Source organism: Syngnathoides biaculeatus, chromosome 6, assembly GCF_019802595.1.
Source record: "Syngnathoides biaculeatus isolate LvHL_M chromosome 6, ASM1980259v1, whole genome shotgun sequence".
In the NCBI taxonomy this organism is placed as follows: domain Eukaryota; kingdom Metazoa; phylum Chordata; class Actinopteri; order Syngnathiformes; family Syngnathidae; genus Syngnathoides; species Syngnathoides biaculeatus.
In genome coordinates this window covers 4199493-4217902 of record NC_084645.1, presented here as the reverse complement: position 1 = coordinate 4217902, position 18410 = coordinate 4199493, and the positions used below count along the sequence as shown (strand labels likewise).

General features: G+C 42.9%; 1 protein-coding gene across 10 annotated transcripts in view; it reads right to left on the bottom strand.

The window, feature by feature from the left end:
• Nucleotides 1-10570, bottom strand: part of meak7 (MTOR associated protein, eak-7 homolog) — a 37169-nt gene extending 26599 nt beyond the window's left edge. For 3 of the 10 annotated variants that reach the window (XM_061822333.1, XM_061822329.1, XM_061822328.1), the window contains exon 1: nt 10229-10570. In XM_061822333.1, coding sequence (XP_061678317.1) covers nt 10229-10248 — 20 coding nt within the window. In that variant the 5' untranslated portion in view covers nt 10249-10570. Of the gene's footprint in view, nt 1-9458; nt 9802-10228 lie in introns of those variants that run through there. The other 7 variants (XM_061822326.1, XM_061822324.1, XM_061822327.1 and 4 more) reach the window with 6 other exon arrangements.
• Between the last annotated feature and the right edge of the window lie 7840 nt (nt 10571-18410).

Below are 18410 nucleotides of genomic sequence, written 5' to 3'. Positions count from 1 at the left end.
AAACTTAAAATAGGTATTGTTATCAAAACTACAAATAATAATCACTTTGATGATAACAATAGTAATGAAAAGTGAGCTGGGAGCGGTTTATAAAAGCTCAAAGTTGCATAAGTCTGAATCGATACAATGCGCATCACAGTGTCGGCCATATTTGTCTGTGACATCATGTGCATCACACTGGAGCCCTCGCCATTGAAAACACCCTGTGCCACATGCAATGGCAGACGAAAGAGACCGATTTTCAGATTTTTCTGATGCCCCTTCAGAGACTGAAGCTCATTGTGAGGAAGAAAACATCTCAATAGCGAGTGAAGCGGCCGGCGCCATTTTACCATATCGTTTCCAGCCATATGAAGACGATATGCGCATCACTTCACCACTGACACAAGACTCCACAGCAGACATAGATGAGTGGGCAGACGAGGATGAGAGACCCGATTAAAGTATTCTAAATCACTGGCCCATAATTGAATGTGAATCTGAATGTGTTATGTGTCTATATTGTTATTTTAGTTCATCTTTATTCTTCTCTTTATTTTCCTTTCTTACATACTTTATTACTTACGTACCTTATTTGGTTATTATGACACAAATCTGTTGTTATGTTGACTCCATTACATTGTCAGATGCGGATGTCTGGAATGTTCAGGAAGATGGCTAACAAACTGAGCTTCTTTCTACCACTGCTGCTTTTGGACAAGTACACAAGTACACGGACTGCAGCCCTATGGGGGCAGAAACCAGTGCAATCTGTAGGCCAGTCCCAAGCCCGGATAAATGCAGAGGGTTGCGTCAGGAAGGGCATCCGGCGTAAAAACTGTGCCAAACAAATATGAGCGTTGATCTAAAGAATCCCATACCGGATCGGTCGTGGCCCGGGTTAACAACGCCCGCCCCCAGCACTGCTAACCTGCAGGGCGTCCGTGGAAATTCAGCTACTGTGGGTCGAAGTTAAATTAGAGGAGGAAACCGGATCCATCGTCAGAAGAAAAAGAGGAATCCACAGAGCCTACAACTGAGTGTAGGGAGTTTAAATGTTGGGACTGTGGACTGCTCAGGAGTTGGTTGACATGATGATTAGGAGAAAGGTTGATATTCTGTGCATCCAAGAGAGCAGGTGGAAAGGTAGTAAGGCTAGAAGTTTAGGAGCAGGGTTTAAATTATTCTACCACGGAGTAGATGGGAAGAGAAATGGAGTAGGGGTTATTTTAAAGCAAGAGCTGGCTAAGAATGTCTTGGAGGTGAAAAGAGTATCAGATCGAGTGATGGGACTAAAATTTGAAATTGAGGGTGTTATGTATAATGTGGTTAGCGGCTATGCCCCACAGGTAGGATGTGACCTATGGTTGAAAGAGAAATTCTGGAAGGAACTAGATGAAATAGTTCTGAGCATCCCAGACAATGAGAGAGTTGTGATTGGTGCAGATTGTAATGGACATATTGGGAAAGGAAACAGGGGCGATGAAGAAGTGATGGGTAAGTACGGCATCCAGGAAAGGAACTTTGAGGGACAGATGGTGGTGGACTTTTCAAAAAGGATGGAGATGGCTGTAGTGAACACTTATTTCCAGAAGAGGGAGGAACATATAGTGACCTACAAGAGCGGAGGTAGAAGCACGCAGGTGGATTATATTTTGTGCAGACGATGTAATCAGAAGGAAGTTACTGACTGTAAAGTAGTGGTAGGGGAGAGTGTAGCTCGACAGCATAGGATGGTAGTGTGTAGGATGACTCTGGTGGTGAGTAGGAAGATTAAGAAGACAAAGGTAGAGCACAGAACCATGTGGTGGAAGCTGAGAAAGGAAGAATGTTGTGCGGCCTTACGGAAAGAGGTAAGACAGGCTCTCGATGGACACCAGAAGCTCCCGGAAGACTGGACAACGACAGCCAAGGTAATCAGAGAGATAGGCAGGAGAGTACTTGGTGTGTCTTTTGGTAGGAAAGGGAAGAAGGAGACTTGGTGGTGGAACCCCAAAATACAAGGAGTCATACAAGGAAAGAGATTAGCGAAGAAGAAGTGGGATACTGAGAGGACTGAGGAGAGGCGAAAGGAGTACATCGAGATGCGACGTAGGGCAAAGGTAGAGGTGGCAAAGGCTAAACAAGAGGCATATGAAGACATGTACACCAGGTTGGACACAAAAGAAGGAGAAAAGGATGTCTACAGGTTGGCCAGACAGAGGGATAGAGATGGGAAGGATGTGCAGCAGGTAAGGGTGATTAAGGATATAGATGGAAATGTGTTGACTGGTGCCAGTAGTGTGCTAAATAGATGCAAAGAATACTTTGAGAAGTTGATGAATGAAGAAAATGAGAGAGAAGGAAGAGTTGAAGAGGCAAGTGTGAAGGACCAGGAAGTGGCAATGATTACTAAGGGGGAAGTCAGAAAGGCACTACAAAGGATGAAAAATGGAAAGGCAGTTGGTCCTGATGACATACCGGTAGAGGTATGGAAGCAATTTGGAGAGATGGCTGTGGAGTTTTTGATCAACTTATTCAACAGAATACTAGCGGGCGAAAAGATGCCTGAAGAATGGAGGAAAAGTGTTCTAGTTCCCATTTTTAAGAACAAGGGGGATGTTCAAAGCTGTGGAACTATAGAGGAATAAAGTTGATGAGCCACACAATGAAGTTATGGGAAAGAGTAGTAGAGGCTAGACTCAGGACAGAAGTAAGTATCTGCGAGGAACAGGATGGTTTCATGCCTAGAAAGAGTACCACAGATGCATTATTTGCCTTGAGGATGCTCGCGAAAAAGTACAGAGAAGGTCAGAAGGAGCTACATTGTGTCTTTGTGGATCTAGAGAAAGCCTATGACAGAGAACCAAGAGAGGAACTGTGGTACTGCATGCGTAAGTCTGGTGTGGCAGAGAAGTATGTTAAAATAGTACAGGACATGTATGATGGCAGCAGAACAACGGTGAGGTGTGCCTTAGGTGTGACAGAGGAATTTAAGGTGGAGGTGGGACTGCATCAGGGATCAGCTCTGAGCCCCTTGCTGTTTGCAATGGTAATGGATAGGCTGACAGATGAGGTTAGACTGGAATCCCCTTGGACCATGATGTTCGCAGATGATATTGTGATATGGTGTGAAAGCAGGGAGCATGCAGAGGAACAATTAGAAAGATGGAGACATGCACTGGAAAGGAGAGGAATGAAGATTAGCCGAAGTAAAAAATAATATGTGCGTGAATGAGAAAAGTGGAGGGGGAAGAGTGAGGCTACAGGGAGAAGAGATAGCGAGGGTGGACGACTTCAAATATTTAGGGTCAACAATCCAGAGCAATGGTAAGTGTGGTAAGGAAGTGAAGAAACGGGTCCAAGCAGGTTGGAACAGCTGGCGAAAGGTGTCTGGTGTGTTATGTGACAGAAGAGTCTCTGCTCGAATGAAGGGCAAAGTTTACAAAACAGTGGTGAGGCCGGCCATGATGTACGGATTAGAAACAGTGGCACTGAAGAAACAACAGGAAGCAGAACTGGAGGTGGCAGAAATGAAGATGTTGAGGTTCTCGCTCGGAGTGACCAGGTTGGATAATTAGAAATTAGAAATGAGCTCATTAGAGGGACAGCCAAAGTTGGATGTTTTGGAGACAAGATTCGAGAGAGCAGACTTCGATGGTTTGGACATGTTCAGAGGCGAGAGAGTGAGTATATTGGTGGTAGGGTGCTGAGGATGGAGCTGCGAGGCAAAAGGGCGAGAGGAAGATCAAAGAGAAGGTTTATGGATGTGGTGAGGGAAGACATGAGGGCAGTTGGGGTTAGAGAGGAAGATGCAGGAGATAGGCTAAGATGGCAAAAGATGACACGCTGTGGCGACCCCTAACGGGACAAGCCGAAAGGAAAAGAAGAAGAAGATTTAACAGTGTTTAACTTAAACTTTTTTTGCATTAAATATTTGTGCATAAAACATTTGTGCAGAGTGCACTTTATCCTTCAGCCCCCATACATGGAACCGTATTGCGGTTACAAGTTAACCTACGTAAACCACTTGATGACCGACGTTTTTTTTTTTTTTTTTAAAATACGTGTTGGACTCATTTGAGAACAATGCATTTAATGTGTAGCTGCCACACGCTAACATTGGAGACTATTCCCTGTGGGTTTTTTTTTTGTTTGTTTTTAAACGCATTGTTCTCAAATGAGCCAACTTGGCATTATAAATACTTCTTGGGAATTTGAGATTGAGAAGAATGATTCCTACCTGAAATGAAGTGATCACTACACAGTGTGTATTTGGTTGGGCACCATCCATCATGTTTAATTGCCAAAATCCATCAATATTTTCTGGTCTTTTCAGATGGTATTCCATAGAAAAACCTCTTTGAATATCTGTCTTTTAACAACCAACTGCACAACAAATCTCGAGCATTTCTCATTTTCAGGGGGGGTTCAGACATACTGCCTATAAACAGTTTGTGAGATGTTGGTGTGGGAATTGTAGGCAGAAATACCCATGTGCCACTTCCATCTTGCTGTGTGTGAAAGAGTTATGACAGATGATCAAGAGTACACAGAATTTAAAATTTCTACATCCTGAATATTTTGGGGTTGTTTAAGTCTTTGTGTAAATTTTGATGTATATGTTTGTATGTGAAATAAACACCACAGAACGAAAATCATCGCATTTTTATTTACATTTTATTGTGTGCTTACATTGTGTATAAATATGTTTCTCTCATAACATTTGCACTGAATGCTTATTTGGTCTTTCAATATGAGGATTTTGAGACCACCTGAGGTTCAAATTCATGTTCCAGTATCTTATCTGCTGTTGGAAAGATATCGGTGTTCCTTTCTCATGAACAGGCACTTCATCAGTCTGGTTATTTTTGGAATGTACTCAAGATGGAGAGTCAGCATCTGCTGGTTCGATGTCAACCTCTTGTGGAGAAGATGCTTCCTGCAACATCTGTAATTAATGTAGAAAAGTAAGGTTCAAAGTTTATAAAAGAAGAAAAAATATATAGATAAAGCACAGGTTTGTTTCAATCAATTTCATGGTGCACAAATAATTTTTGATAAAGTGAAAACAGGTCTCCGGGCGAGCACAAATTCAATTCAATCGGTACTTGGTTTGTACTTTAGATGAGGTTGGAAAGCAGCATATGTCGATAAAATCTCTATATGACAATGTGGTACAAAGGAAAGAGTTTAACTCACTGATCTAATTCAAAGTATTAAAAATAGAGGTTTTTCCCACATAAGTCCACACAATGCCAGTAACTATCGCAGTTTTTGCTTACTTGACAACCAAGTTTCCCAAGGAAGCAGCAAATCAAATTTGCGAGTAAGAGAATTTACATTAGTTAGCTTGTTTGAAACTATTCTGGGAGTGACTCGTATGTAATACTTAAAGGTCAAGTGTCATGCCTATAAACATTCTAAAATAGATATTGTCATGAAAAATACATATATTCACTTCAATGTCTGTACGCAAAAAGTAAATATGAGCGGAAAACACGTCATCCACAAAGTTGCGGAAGTCTCATTCGATATTCAAGTGGTAGCCATATTGGCTGCATCTTCTGTCCGTGATGTCACACTGGGACATTCGCCAGTGAAAACATCCTGTGCCACCTACTACGGGAGACGAACAACAGAGATATTCTGATTTTTCCGAGATCCCTTCTGACACGGAAGCTCTTTTGAAAGAAGAGAACATCAACAATGTCACAACCGAGTGAAGTGACTGGGCCAATATTACCCTCTCGTTTCAAGCCATATTTAGATGATATATGAATCACGGCCAAACCGCATGCGGCCAAACCACCTCCCCACCAGATCCACCTCCACGGCGGCGATGAACAACCCCGCCCAAAGCCGCGGACGACGACGACGGGGCACGTGAGAAACGACGACGCTGCTACCAAACCGCCTTCCCGTCCGATCCACCTCCGTAGCGGTGATAAACAACGCCGCCCGCGAGTGATGACCATGGCGCTGCCAAACCGCCTCCCCGTCCAATACACCTCCGCGGTGGTCATAAACAACGCTGCCCGCAAGCGACGATGACACCGCGGCCAAACTGTCTCCCCGTCCAATCCACCTCCGCGGTGTTCATAAACAACGCTGCCCGCAAGCGACGATGACACCGCGGCCAAACTGTCTCCCCGTCCAATCCACCTCCGCGGCAGAGATGAGGCACCGTGGCCGAGGCGACGAACCACCCCGGCGGTGCCGGGTACGCCAATCACGGCTTCGCCCAGGATGGCACAGACACATTTATCACCCGTGATTTACGGATTACGTCCCTCCCAATTATTATTTTTTTAGTAACTGTATACACACCTACCTACCTGTCATTTGGAACCCACGAAGCTCTCGTCCTTTGCACCCGTGCAATCCATTTTTCATGACTAACCGGGTCTTTTGGAAAAGTATGAAGAGCGAAGCCATCCTCCCGAGTGTTCGAGCAATATCCAGCAATACAACGAGCCGCCATTTTGGCTAACATGAAGTAACAAAGAGCTACCTTCCCGCCGTAAAACCAATAGAAACATATGAGCCCGACAGAGAGCGCTACTGTCCTGTACGTCACTTCCTGCTTCTTCTCTGAAACAAATCCCTTGAGAGGATTTTCATGGTGGGAGTTACAAAAAGCAATATACGTCAAAATCATGTTTCGTGGTGAAAAAAACAGACTGGTCCATAACGGCTGTCGTTTTTTTATTAATAACATACTAAAAATTCATGGATTTCATGACAGCGGACCTTTAACTTCTTGTTTTAATACTATGTAGTATTTTATTAAAATTGAAAACGCTGCACACATCAGTTTGCCTGCACTTGTCAATAGCCAGATATACTTCTTTGTGATACTGTTTGTTTGGGATGGAGTCACTGGCATTGTTTGTTTATATTTTGCATAACTGTTATTAAATTATTCAATAATAAAAGGTTTGCATCCAATATTTTCCTGTTTTTCTAGTGGAGAATGGTCAAACCATTTGCTGTAATAAAACATATTTTTTTTTGCCAAGAACAACGTGCTGATTTAATACAACCATGTCAACAGTGTACATAGTGTTCAGGAAAAAAAAAAGATTATCAACGTACCTCTGCAACATCTCTTTCAACAAAAACTCTTCTCAGTTGTGGTACTTTCTGCAGGGTTGAGTGGTGGGGAAGCTCTGAGCTTGTTGCACCTTGTCCAGGTTCAGCAGCTGATCCAAGTTCATGTTTGGTCCCCTTAGCAACACTGATCTGTTCAGCTAAAGGCCTCCGCCACCACAGAAGCTCAGCTAAAGGCCCCCTCCACCTGAAAGCTTAGCTTGCGGGCCGCCACCAAGCTCGCTCGTCAGACTCCGCGTCATTCCCGTCCGAAGAACCAGCTCCCGGGGGCCTTTGTTTACATGCATTTATGTTGCCCGTAGACCGAGTAGTCAGACTCCGCGGCATTGCGCCCAAAGAACCATCCAAATATTCAACATCAATTACAGCCACTGGTTCAAATCTGTATGGAAGTATTCCTCCGTCTTCCCGGTCAACCGATACTGCTATTTCATCATCAGATGAGGATAAATCAGAGAAATCAGCGCTGGGCATAAGGGTGTCCCATGTAATCGAGCCTTTGTTGCGGCATGGTACACGTCACATATGCCCACGTAGATCATGTGACTCCCGAAAATTGGAGCGCCCCTGAAAATTCGTCATTGTCAATTAAAATCTTCTCAAAACACAATTAAATGAGAGAGGATTTAACATCACATTGTCAAAATAGGGTACATATTACATGACCTATTGATACACTGTTCATGCAAAGCACTGGATTTCCCCTTTAATGTTATTTTTTTACATTTAAGCCATCCATAAAAATATTTAGGTTTCCGGTAACCTGACCGACGGTAAATATTCAAAAGCAAATAAAATTGCAGAAGTTGGGATTTTTTTCTTAGTAAACAAAGGGGACGTAAGTCTGTACAAGGGAAGTAACTGGTTGCGTGTGTGTCAACAATAACAATGTGAGACAGCTTTGAATGTTCAGTAGTGCTTGTATTCAGACATTCGCACATAACAACGACGGACTTCCGCATACGCTGCTGGAACAACCCATTGAGCACAGGGTGGGCACTACCATTCCTAACAGTAACCTTGGTCCTGTCTCAAATAATAACCAATCAGGAAGTGATTTTCTGTCTGCCATGATAGAATGTGGCAGACGGCGTGCCGTTCGCTTTCTCACTTTTTTAAAATGGCGAATACATCGTGAGTAATAAGCTGAGAAAGGTGAGCCCTTCTTTAATGCTCCAGGATGCATTCAAACAAATTGCCCAGGAAGAATTTGGAAATGACACGCTCTCTGAGATAAAAGCACTGCGCATGGTGGCATCTAATGCATATGTTCTCATGATTTTGAAGGGCAAAGTTGATAAAAACAGTGGTGAGGCCGGCCATGATGTACGGATTAGAGACGGTCACACTGAAGAAACAACAGGAAGCAGAACTGGAGGTAGCAGAAATGAAGATGTTGAGGTTCTTGCTCGGAGTGAGCAGGTTGGATAGAATTAGAAATTAGCTCATTGGAGGGACAGTCAAAGTTGGATGTTTTGGAGACAAGGTTCGAGAGACCAGACTTCGATGGTTTGACATGTCCAGAGGTGAGAGAGTGAGAATATTGGTAAAAGGGTGCTGAGGATGGAGCTAACAGGCAAAAGAGCAAGAGGAAGATGAAAGAGAAGGTTGATGGAGGTTGTGAGGGAAGACATGAGGGCAGTTGGTGTTAGAAAGGATAAGGATTGGAGACAGTGGCACTGAAGAGACAACAGGAAGTAGAACTGGAGGTGGCAGAAATTAAGATGTTGAGGCTCTCTCTCGGAGTAAGCAGGTTAGATAGGATTAGAAATGAGCTCATTAGAGGGACGGCCAAAGTTGAATGTTTTGGAGACAATGTTCGAGAGAGGAGACTTCAATGGTTTGGACATGTTCAGAGGCGAGAGAGTGAGTATGTTGGTAGAAGGGTGGTGAGGATGGAGCTGCTAGGCAAAAGAGCGAGAGGAAGACCAAAGAGAAGGTTGATGGATGTGGTGAGGGAAGAAATGAGGGCAGTTTGTGTTCGAGAGGAAGATCCAGGAGATAGGCTAAGATGAAAAAAGATGACATGCTGTGGCAACCCCAAACAGGACAAGCCGAAAGGAAAAGAAGAAGATGATGACAGTTTGATCTTAGGGTAGTGATTTTTCATTTGAGGAAAAATGCCACTGCTGAACGGCAAAAACGGATGGATTAGTCACTATGATGGCAGCTGCCAAGGAAAAGTCAAGACCTTTCCTTCCCGTAAAAAAAATGTTGATCTGGGAAACCACTGCCTTTTTAATGAAGTCCTGGAAGAGGTCGACCGACCCAGCACCTCATTCCCAAGTTAGGTATCCAAAGAATATGTTTCATGTTATCCAGGTATGCACATATGTGATTTTAATTCATTATTGGGAAGTTGAAAATGTGAAGAAATAACTACTTACATAATTTATAGTTAATAAAGAGTCCGGGGTGAAATTTTTACTGCATATGACAGACAGCTAACTGGGTTTGGAAAAATCCGTCCTCTTCGTTTGCAAAAACGTGAACCACTATCTTCTGGGTTTGGCTCTTTGGGAAAATAATGTAAACTGTGACCACAATAATTTAAATTTGTCCAAAACTGAAACACACACTTCTTCACCATTGTTAGAGATTTACTTTATCTTCAAATCATACGGGAATTCTAGAAACTGTTTTTTCTTCGGTGTCAAGGAGCAACGCTGGGAGCAATAATCCGAGTCCACAAATACAAGTCGCCTAGGGGTGACGTCAGAGGTTAAAAAACAAACGGCAAAATCGACAAAATCGCGTATTTTATTCATATTTAACTCACATTGCCGCCTATTACAGCAATCAGAATGATAATGTGTTTGTTAATTGATTTTTTGTAAATATTTTTTGTCATAATCATTGCGGACTACTGCAGCAAACAGAATGGAAAACTATATCTTTTGTATGATATGTGGAGATTCGTTACACATTTTCCACCCTGGGATGTGTAATTTGAATAGCATCACTAATACACGAAATGTAGAATCAAGGCCTTTATTGCAAATACATTTGTAGTGGCAACAAATCCAGCCGCAAGTGTTTTTTTCCCCCATTTTAACAGAGTTTCTGAAATTGTTCTCCACATCCAACACATGTAATATTGCGAAAATGTAGGAATTAGGCACAGTACGAGCGTTAAAAAAATTCGTTCGTTTCCTACTTGGAGTCGTCTCGATCCATGGTGAGCAGGTAAAATAACTGAGCTCCCAAGACTGTTCGAGAACTCGGATCCTAGTCGAGGAAGACTGTTATTAACGCAACACCAGACGAGAGGCACTGAGAACTGTCGAGAGCAGACCAGGCAGCAGATGCTTAACCTCCTCCAACCAAGGAGATACGTAACTTTCAGAGACTACTGAAGATCACATCACTCCTACCCAATCATACAGGAGAATGACTACTTGCTTTTCCCATATTGGTCAATGAAGACGGTAAACGGGATAAATTAGTTTTTTTTTTTCTTAAACTCCTGGCATCTGTAGAAAGCAGGTATCCGACGTGCCAAGTGGCGGCCACGTTGGTAGAGGCAACGTTCGCAATAAAGCATATGTCTGTACATTGAAAGTAAATTTAACCTTGCTTATTTTGTCAAATTTCATATTTACATTTTTGACAACATAACAGTATGTGCTTTTAACTCAGTCAATCTGAACCATTTTTCAAAAGAGAACCCCTTTTTCCTCAGTCAGTTTTGACGATTTTGACCCATCTTTGAAGGCACACAAATAGAGCTCGTGCGCGTGACGTCACACTTTGGAATGCGCCGTAGAAATACGTTTCCGTGACGTCATGCCTAACACGTGTTTTTTTGTTTACGACGCCATTTTGAACGGCAAGATTGTGTGAACATATCATGGCGGACTCGTCATCGTAGGACCTAAACTCAACAGTTTTATCATATATTGCTCAACAGTTGGACAGTTATCACAAACAACAATATAAAGAAAAGAAAAGCAATCATGTCAATCCTTATTGGATACCTTTACGTAATTTTACTAGTTTTATTAATTGCAGGTCCTCGTCTCCTATAGATCTATTTGGAGCCAGAGTCATTGAAATCGGCTACCCCAACCATGGTTACCGTCCCCTCACCACTACCACCAATATACATAAGTACAGAAGATGTACCTAGTAGAAATTAAATGCTTGCCGCACACTTGAGAGTACATGGTGGGTGCCCAGTTGTTACTCTTCATGGCAGAGACCCATCTGTTGCACCTTTCTTTGTTGGCTGGGAAGCATTGAAAATTTATGCAGGTTATCATTTGATCTTTTATCTTGAAAGTCCTTTGACAAATGAACACTGTAACCAGAGATGATTGAGGCACTTGTGCTGGAGTGAGGAAAAAGAAAGAAGCCACAAGAGCAAGTATCGTGTCGTTATCATGGTGTGATTGTAATTGTTTTGATGTCAGCGGGGCGCAATGAGACAGGAAGATAAGGAAGTGAGCTAGAAAGATCGGCGGTTGGAAAAGCGAAATAAATATCACCCATGTTAAAAAGTACAGTTGGACTCATGTCTACGTTATTCAAAAACATGACAGCAAGATCATAACATGGTGTCAGAGTGATGGTAGTATCACTTCGGACCCACAGGGAAAAAAAACGAACAAACAAAGATGACGAGGAGGCGTTTGGTGTTCCAACTCATCCATTTTACCAGATGCATGGCGAAGATTCAAGCAACACGCTGAACTCATACTCACGGGGCCACTTTAAAACAGAGCTGAAGAAGAAAAGTGCAGTTTCCTCCTTCTGTGGATCGGCGATAAAGGACGGGATGTCAGCAATACGATGACACTGACACCGGAGACGAAGACAAATTCCTAAAAACCTATTATGAAAAATTCTCCCTATTACCTCACTCCAAAAGCAAACCCCATATTTGCTAGATATTAGTGTCACGAGAAGGTGCAAGGTACCGTAATTTCTCGAAAATAATGCGCAAATTTTTCCCAAAATATTTTCAAAAAGTTATTAGAGTGCATTATATTTAGGTATGGATGAAAAATAAAAAATACAATCGCATTGTATAGTCGTATACAAGTCCATAGAGTGTTAAAAAAAAGGTATACATATACAATTTAATATGATATTCGATGTCTTATGTTACACATTTATATGATACGGTAATGTGCACACCAACCTGAGCTCTCTAAGCTCCTCGGGGATCTCGCATTTTACAATCGTTAGTGAAGCATGTTTGTTGCTTCGCCACAAAAGATCAGAAACGACTGCCCGTGAGTTTGTTTTAACTTAAACTAAGACAAAAAAAATGGCGACTATAACGGCTAGATGTGCAGCTGTTTTTAAAAGAAATGTGCCATCACTCATGCCGATGACGCCGTCAACCTGGAAGTAGCCTCACACTACGAAACAACGATAGCTCAATGGCTTCAGGTGGGTATCAAAACAACGTGAGCTCAAACTACGTAATACGAGCGTCATGGGCACATTAAAAAAAAAGGAGTGTGCACACAATTGAATTCCTCGTTGTTTTTTTTTTTTTAAATGTGCCCATGACGCTCGTTTCTACGTAGTTTGAGCTCACGTTGTTTTGATAGCCATCAGACGCCATGGTGAAAGATGCTACAGATTTGGAGGCGAATGGAGAGCGAGAGGCTGCGGTGCAGAACCAAAACTCTTGGGATTCAAAAAATTTCCTTACAAACGCCATGGATAGCACAGCACATGCAATGAGAGCAAAATATGATCACTGTTCATGATTCAATGGAGGAAGCACCGGACCAAGTCATCAATGATGAGTTCGACAGTGATGCATCAAAGGTAGCTACGATGGATATTTTTCAGATTGGAAATGAGTCAGATGTCATGTCATTATCCAAGCTGCTTATCCTCACAAGGGTTGCGGGAAAGCTGGAGCCTATCCAAGTTAGCTTCGGGCAAAAGGTGGACTATACCCTGAACTGGTCGCCAGTCAGTCACAGGGCACCTATCGACACCATCACTGAGTGGGAATTGATCCTACGCTGCCCGCACTAAAGGGGGGAGTGTGTACTACTACAGTATCAGTGATGAGTCAGATGGTTTTTTTTTTAAGTCTTGGCCAAGGATATGTAATGTAGAGGATAAAGTGCACTCTGCACAAATGTTTTATGCACAAATATTTAATGCAAAAAAAGTTCAAGTTAAACAGTGTTAAATCTTCTTCTTTTCCTTTCGGCTTGTCCCGTTAGGGGTCGCCACAGCGTGTCATCTTTTGCCATCTTAGCCTATCTCCTGCATCTTCCTCTCTAACCCCAACTGCCCTCATGTCTTCCCTGACCACATCCATAAACCTTCTCTTTGATCTTCCTCTCGCCCTTTTGCCTCGCAGCTCCATCCTCAGCACCCTACCACCAATATACTCACTCTCTCGCCTCTGAACATGTCCAAACCATCGAAGTCTGCTCTCTCGAATCTTGTCTCCAAAACATCCAACTTTGGCTGTCCCTCTAATGAGCTCATTTCTAATTTCTAATTATCCAACCTGGTCACTCCGAGCGAGAACCTCAACATCTTCATTTCTGCCACCTCCAGTTCTGCTTCCTGTTGTTTCTTCAGTGCCACTGTTTCTAATCCGTACATCATGGCCGGCCTCAGCACTGTTTTGTAAACTTTGCCCTTCATCCTAGCAGAGATTCTTCTGTGACATAACACACCAGACACCTTTCGCCAGCTGTTCCAACCTGCTTGGACCCGTTTCTTCACTTCCTTACCACACTTACCATTGCTCTGGATTGTTGACCCTAAATATTTGAAGTCGTCCACCCTCGCTATCTCTTCTCCCTGTAGCCTCACTCTTCCCCCTCCACTTTTCTCATTCACGCACATATTCTGTTTTACTTCAGCTAATCTTCATTCCTCTCCTTTCCAGTGCATGTGTCCATCTTTCGAATTGTTCCTCTGCATGCTCCCTGCTTTCACTGCATATCACAATATCATCTGCGAACATCATGGTCCAAAGGGATTCCAGTCTAACATCTGTCAGCTTATCCATTACCACTGCAAATAGGAAGGGGCTCAGAGCTGATCCCTGATGCAGTCCCACCTCCACCTTAAATTCCTCTGTCACACCTAAGGCACACCTCACCATTGTTCTGCTGCCATCATACATGTTCTGTACTATTTTAACATACTTCTCTGCCACACCAGACTTACGCATGCAGTACCACAGTTCCTCTCTTGGTACTCTGTCATAGACTTTCTCTAGATCCACAAAGACACAATGTAGCTCCTTCTGACCTTTTCTGTACTTTTCCACGAGCATCCTCAAGGCAAATAATGCATCTGTGGTACTCTGTCGAGGCATGAAACCATACTGTTGCTCGCAGACACTTCCTTCTGTCCTGACTTTACCCTCCACTACTCTTTCCCATAACATCATTGTGTGGCTCATCAACTTTATTGCTCTATATTTCCCACAGCTCTGAACATCGCCTTTGTTCTTAAAAATGGGAACAAGAACGCTTTTCCTCCATTCTTCAGGCATCTTTTCGCCCGCTAGTATTCTGTTGAATAAGTTGGTCAAAAACTCCACAGCCATCTCTCCAAATTGCTTCCATACCTCTACCGATATGTCATCCGGACCAACTGCCTTTCCATTTTTCATCCTTTGTAGTGCCTTTCTCACTTCCCCCTTAGTAATCATTGCCACTTCCTGGTCCTTCACACTTGCCTCTTCAACTCTTCCTTCTGTCTCATTTTCTTCATTCATCAACTTCTCAAAGTATTATTTGCATCTATTTAGCACACTACTGGCACCAGTCAACACATTTCTATCTATATCCTTAATCACCCTTACCTGCTGCACATCCTTCCCATCTTTATCCCTCTGTCTGGCCAACCTGTAGAGATCCTTTTCTCCTTCTTTTGTGTCCAACCTGGTGTACATGTCTTCATATGCCTCTTGTTTAGCCTTTGCCACCTCTACCTTTGCCCTACGTCGCATCTCGATGTACTCCTTTCGCCTCTCCTCAGTCCTCTCAGTATCCCACTTCTTCTTCGCTAATCTCTTTCCTTGTATGACTTCCTGTATTTTGGGGTTCCACCACCAAGTCTCCTTCTCCCCTTTCCTACCAAAAGGTACACCAAGTACTCTCCTGCCTATCTCTCTGATTACCTTGGCTGTCGTTGTCCAGTCTTCCGGGAGCTTCTAGTGTCCATCGAGAGCCTGTCTTACCTCTTTCTGTAAGGCCGCACAACATTCTTCCTTTCTCAGCTTCCACCACATGGTTCTCTGCTCTAACTTTGTCTTCTTAATCTTCCTACCCACCACCAGAGTCATCCTACACACTACCATCCTATGCTGTCGAGCTACACTCTCCCCTACCACTACTTTACAGTCAGTAACCTCCTTCTGATTACATCGTCTGCACAAAATATAATCCACCTGCGTGCTTCTACCTCCGCTCTTGTTGGTCACTATATGTTCCTCCCTCTTCTGGAAATAAGTGTTCACTACAGCCATCTCCATCCTCTTTGCAAAGTCCACCACCATCTGTCCCTCAAAGTTCCTTTCCTGGATGCCGTACTTACCCATCACTTCTTCATCGCCCCTGTTTCCTTTACCAATATGTCCATTACAATCTGCACCAATCACAACTCTCTTGCTGTCTGGGATGCTCAGAACTACTTCATCTAGTTCCTTCTAGAATTTCTCTTTCAACTCTAGGTCACATCCTACCAGTGGGGCATAGCCACTAACCACATTATACATAACACATTCAATTTCAAATTTTAGTCTCATCACTCGATCTGATACTCTTTTCACCTCCAAGACATTCTTATCCAGCTCTTTCTTTAAAATAACCCCTACTCCATTTCTCTTCCATCTACTCTGTGGTAGAATAATTTAAACCCTGCTCCTAAACTTCTAGCCTTACTACCTTTCCACCTGCTCTCTTCGATGCACAGAATATCAACCTTTCTCCTAATCATCATGTCAACCAACTCCTGACCTTTTCCTGTCACAGTCCCAACATTCAAAGTCCCTACACTCAGTTGTAGGCTCTGTGCATTCCTCTTTTTCTTCTGACGATGGATCCGGTTTCCTCCTCTTCTTTGTCTTCGACCCACAGTTGCTGAATTTCCACCGACGCCCTGCAGGTTAGCAGTGCCGGGGGCGGGCGTTGTTAACCCGGGCCACGACCGATCCGGTATGGGATTCTTTAGATGAAGGCTCATATTTGTTTGGCACAGTTTTTACGCCGGATGCCCTTCCTGACGCAACCCTCTGCATTTATCCGGGCTTGGGACCGGCCTACAGATTGGACTGGTTTGTGCCCCCATAGGGCTGCATTAAACAGTGTTAAATAGTTAATTTATTTAATATGTGTTATCAACAGTATTAATTAAATGTTATGGCATCATTGAGCATTTATTTTAGTTGGTGAGGGATTTGGTTCATGACACATGATCCATGACAAGTGTGGAGGATACCACAGTATATTAGGTGAATGCCCAGCAGAAGGTGAACAATGCCTGAAGTGTCAGACCCCTTTTTTCTGTTCTTACAATCATAAGCTAGACAATAAAATACCATGATGAAAAGGGCGTAAAATGCTTCTAAGCAAGCCAATATTCACAAAAAAGTCACGAAAAAAATGTGAGTTGTATTGTACTTTTGCCGTCCAGTAGGCGTCGTAATCAAAAGTCATGTGACTCATGACGCCACATGAAAAGCATCTATTGCGGTGCAGTGCGAGAGTTGTTGAACAGGAGCAGATTTTTCAAATTACCTGAGAACTGTTGTGCTGTTGGTTGTCACAATAGACGAGACAATTCTTCAGAGATATCATTACAATTAGAAACAATTAGATAATTGACCCCTCCGTAGAATTTGCGTGAGCCGCGTCGCTGACCAATCAGAGGCCAGAGATGTGCCTAAACCACGCCCCTTGTTGTCGTCCGCCATAACCTCAGACAAACAAAGGTCAAAGTCGCATGGTTTAGTCGAGCTTTTGTTTGCGTTTTATCACGTCTTAGGGATCCTTAACAATAGATATGGTTAAGAGGTGTAGTCACAGCCTTTGTAATAGTGACGACAGGTATCCTTCCCTCACCACATCCATAAACCTTCTCTTTGGTCTTCCTCTCGCTCTTTTGCCTGGGAGCTCCATCCTCAGCATCCTTCTACCAATATACTCACTCTCTCGCCTCTGAACATGTCCAAACCATCGAAGTCTGCTCTCTCGAATCTTGTCTCCAAAACATCCAACTTAGGCTGTCCCTCTAATGAGCTAATTTCTAATCCTATCCAACCTGGTCACTCCGAGCGAGAACCTCAACATCTTCATTTCTGCCACCTCCAGTTCTGCTTCCTGTTGTTTCTTCAGTGCCACCGTCTCTAATCCGTACATCATGGTCGGCCTTACCACTGTTTTGTAAACTTTGCCCTTCATCCTAGCAGAGACTCTTCTGTCACATAACACACCAGACACCTTTTGCCAGCTGTTCCAACCTGCTTGGACCTAGAGTCTTATGCATTATTACACTGGCTTTTCCAAGGACACATTCAATGCAATTTTCAAGTTTTTGGTGCCTGTCACTGATTCATGCCCTTTACAATATGTTGGCAAAGGAAATCTTTTTCAGATAAAGAAGATATCATTGAAAGATCAATTGTTATTGACTCTATGCAAACTAAGAAATGACTCTGATCTACAAGACCTAGCTTTTCGATTTAGTCTTACACAGCAAGTTGTTGGCGTTGTGTTCAACTCGTGGGTGAATTGCATGTTTCACTGATTTGGAGAACTAAGCATCTGGCCATCCAGAGATGTTTTATATGAACACATGCCAGATAATTACAGACAGGAATTCCCAGATACTTTCAGCATTATTGATTGTACTGAAATTAAAATTCAGAAGCCTTCATCACTCAATGCCCAGTCTCAAACCTACAGTACTTACAAATCATGTAACACACTCAAAGCCTTAGTTGCTGTAGATCCCAGAGGGTCTGTTATATTTATCTCTATGCTGTTTGCTGGATCGATGTCTGATAAGAAAATCTTTAAACAGTCTGGCTTTCAGTCTATGTTGAAACAACTTGTAGAGATTGGATATCTCAAAATGGGTGATGGGATAATGGCTGACAAAGGTTTTGACATTGTGAAAGAAGTAGAGGATGTTGGACTTAAATTGAACATCCCACCTTTTGCCAAATCAGGGATACAAATTAATTCACATGATGTAAACCTTACACAAAAAATTGCCAAACACAGAGTTCATGTGGAAAGAGCGATCAGACGAATTAAAAGTTTCAAGATACTGAGTGGCCGCATTCCTTTGTCACTGATGTCTTCAATTGCACAGATTTGGTATGTCTGTTCTTTTCT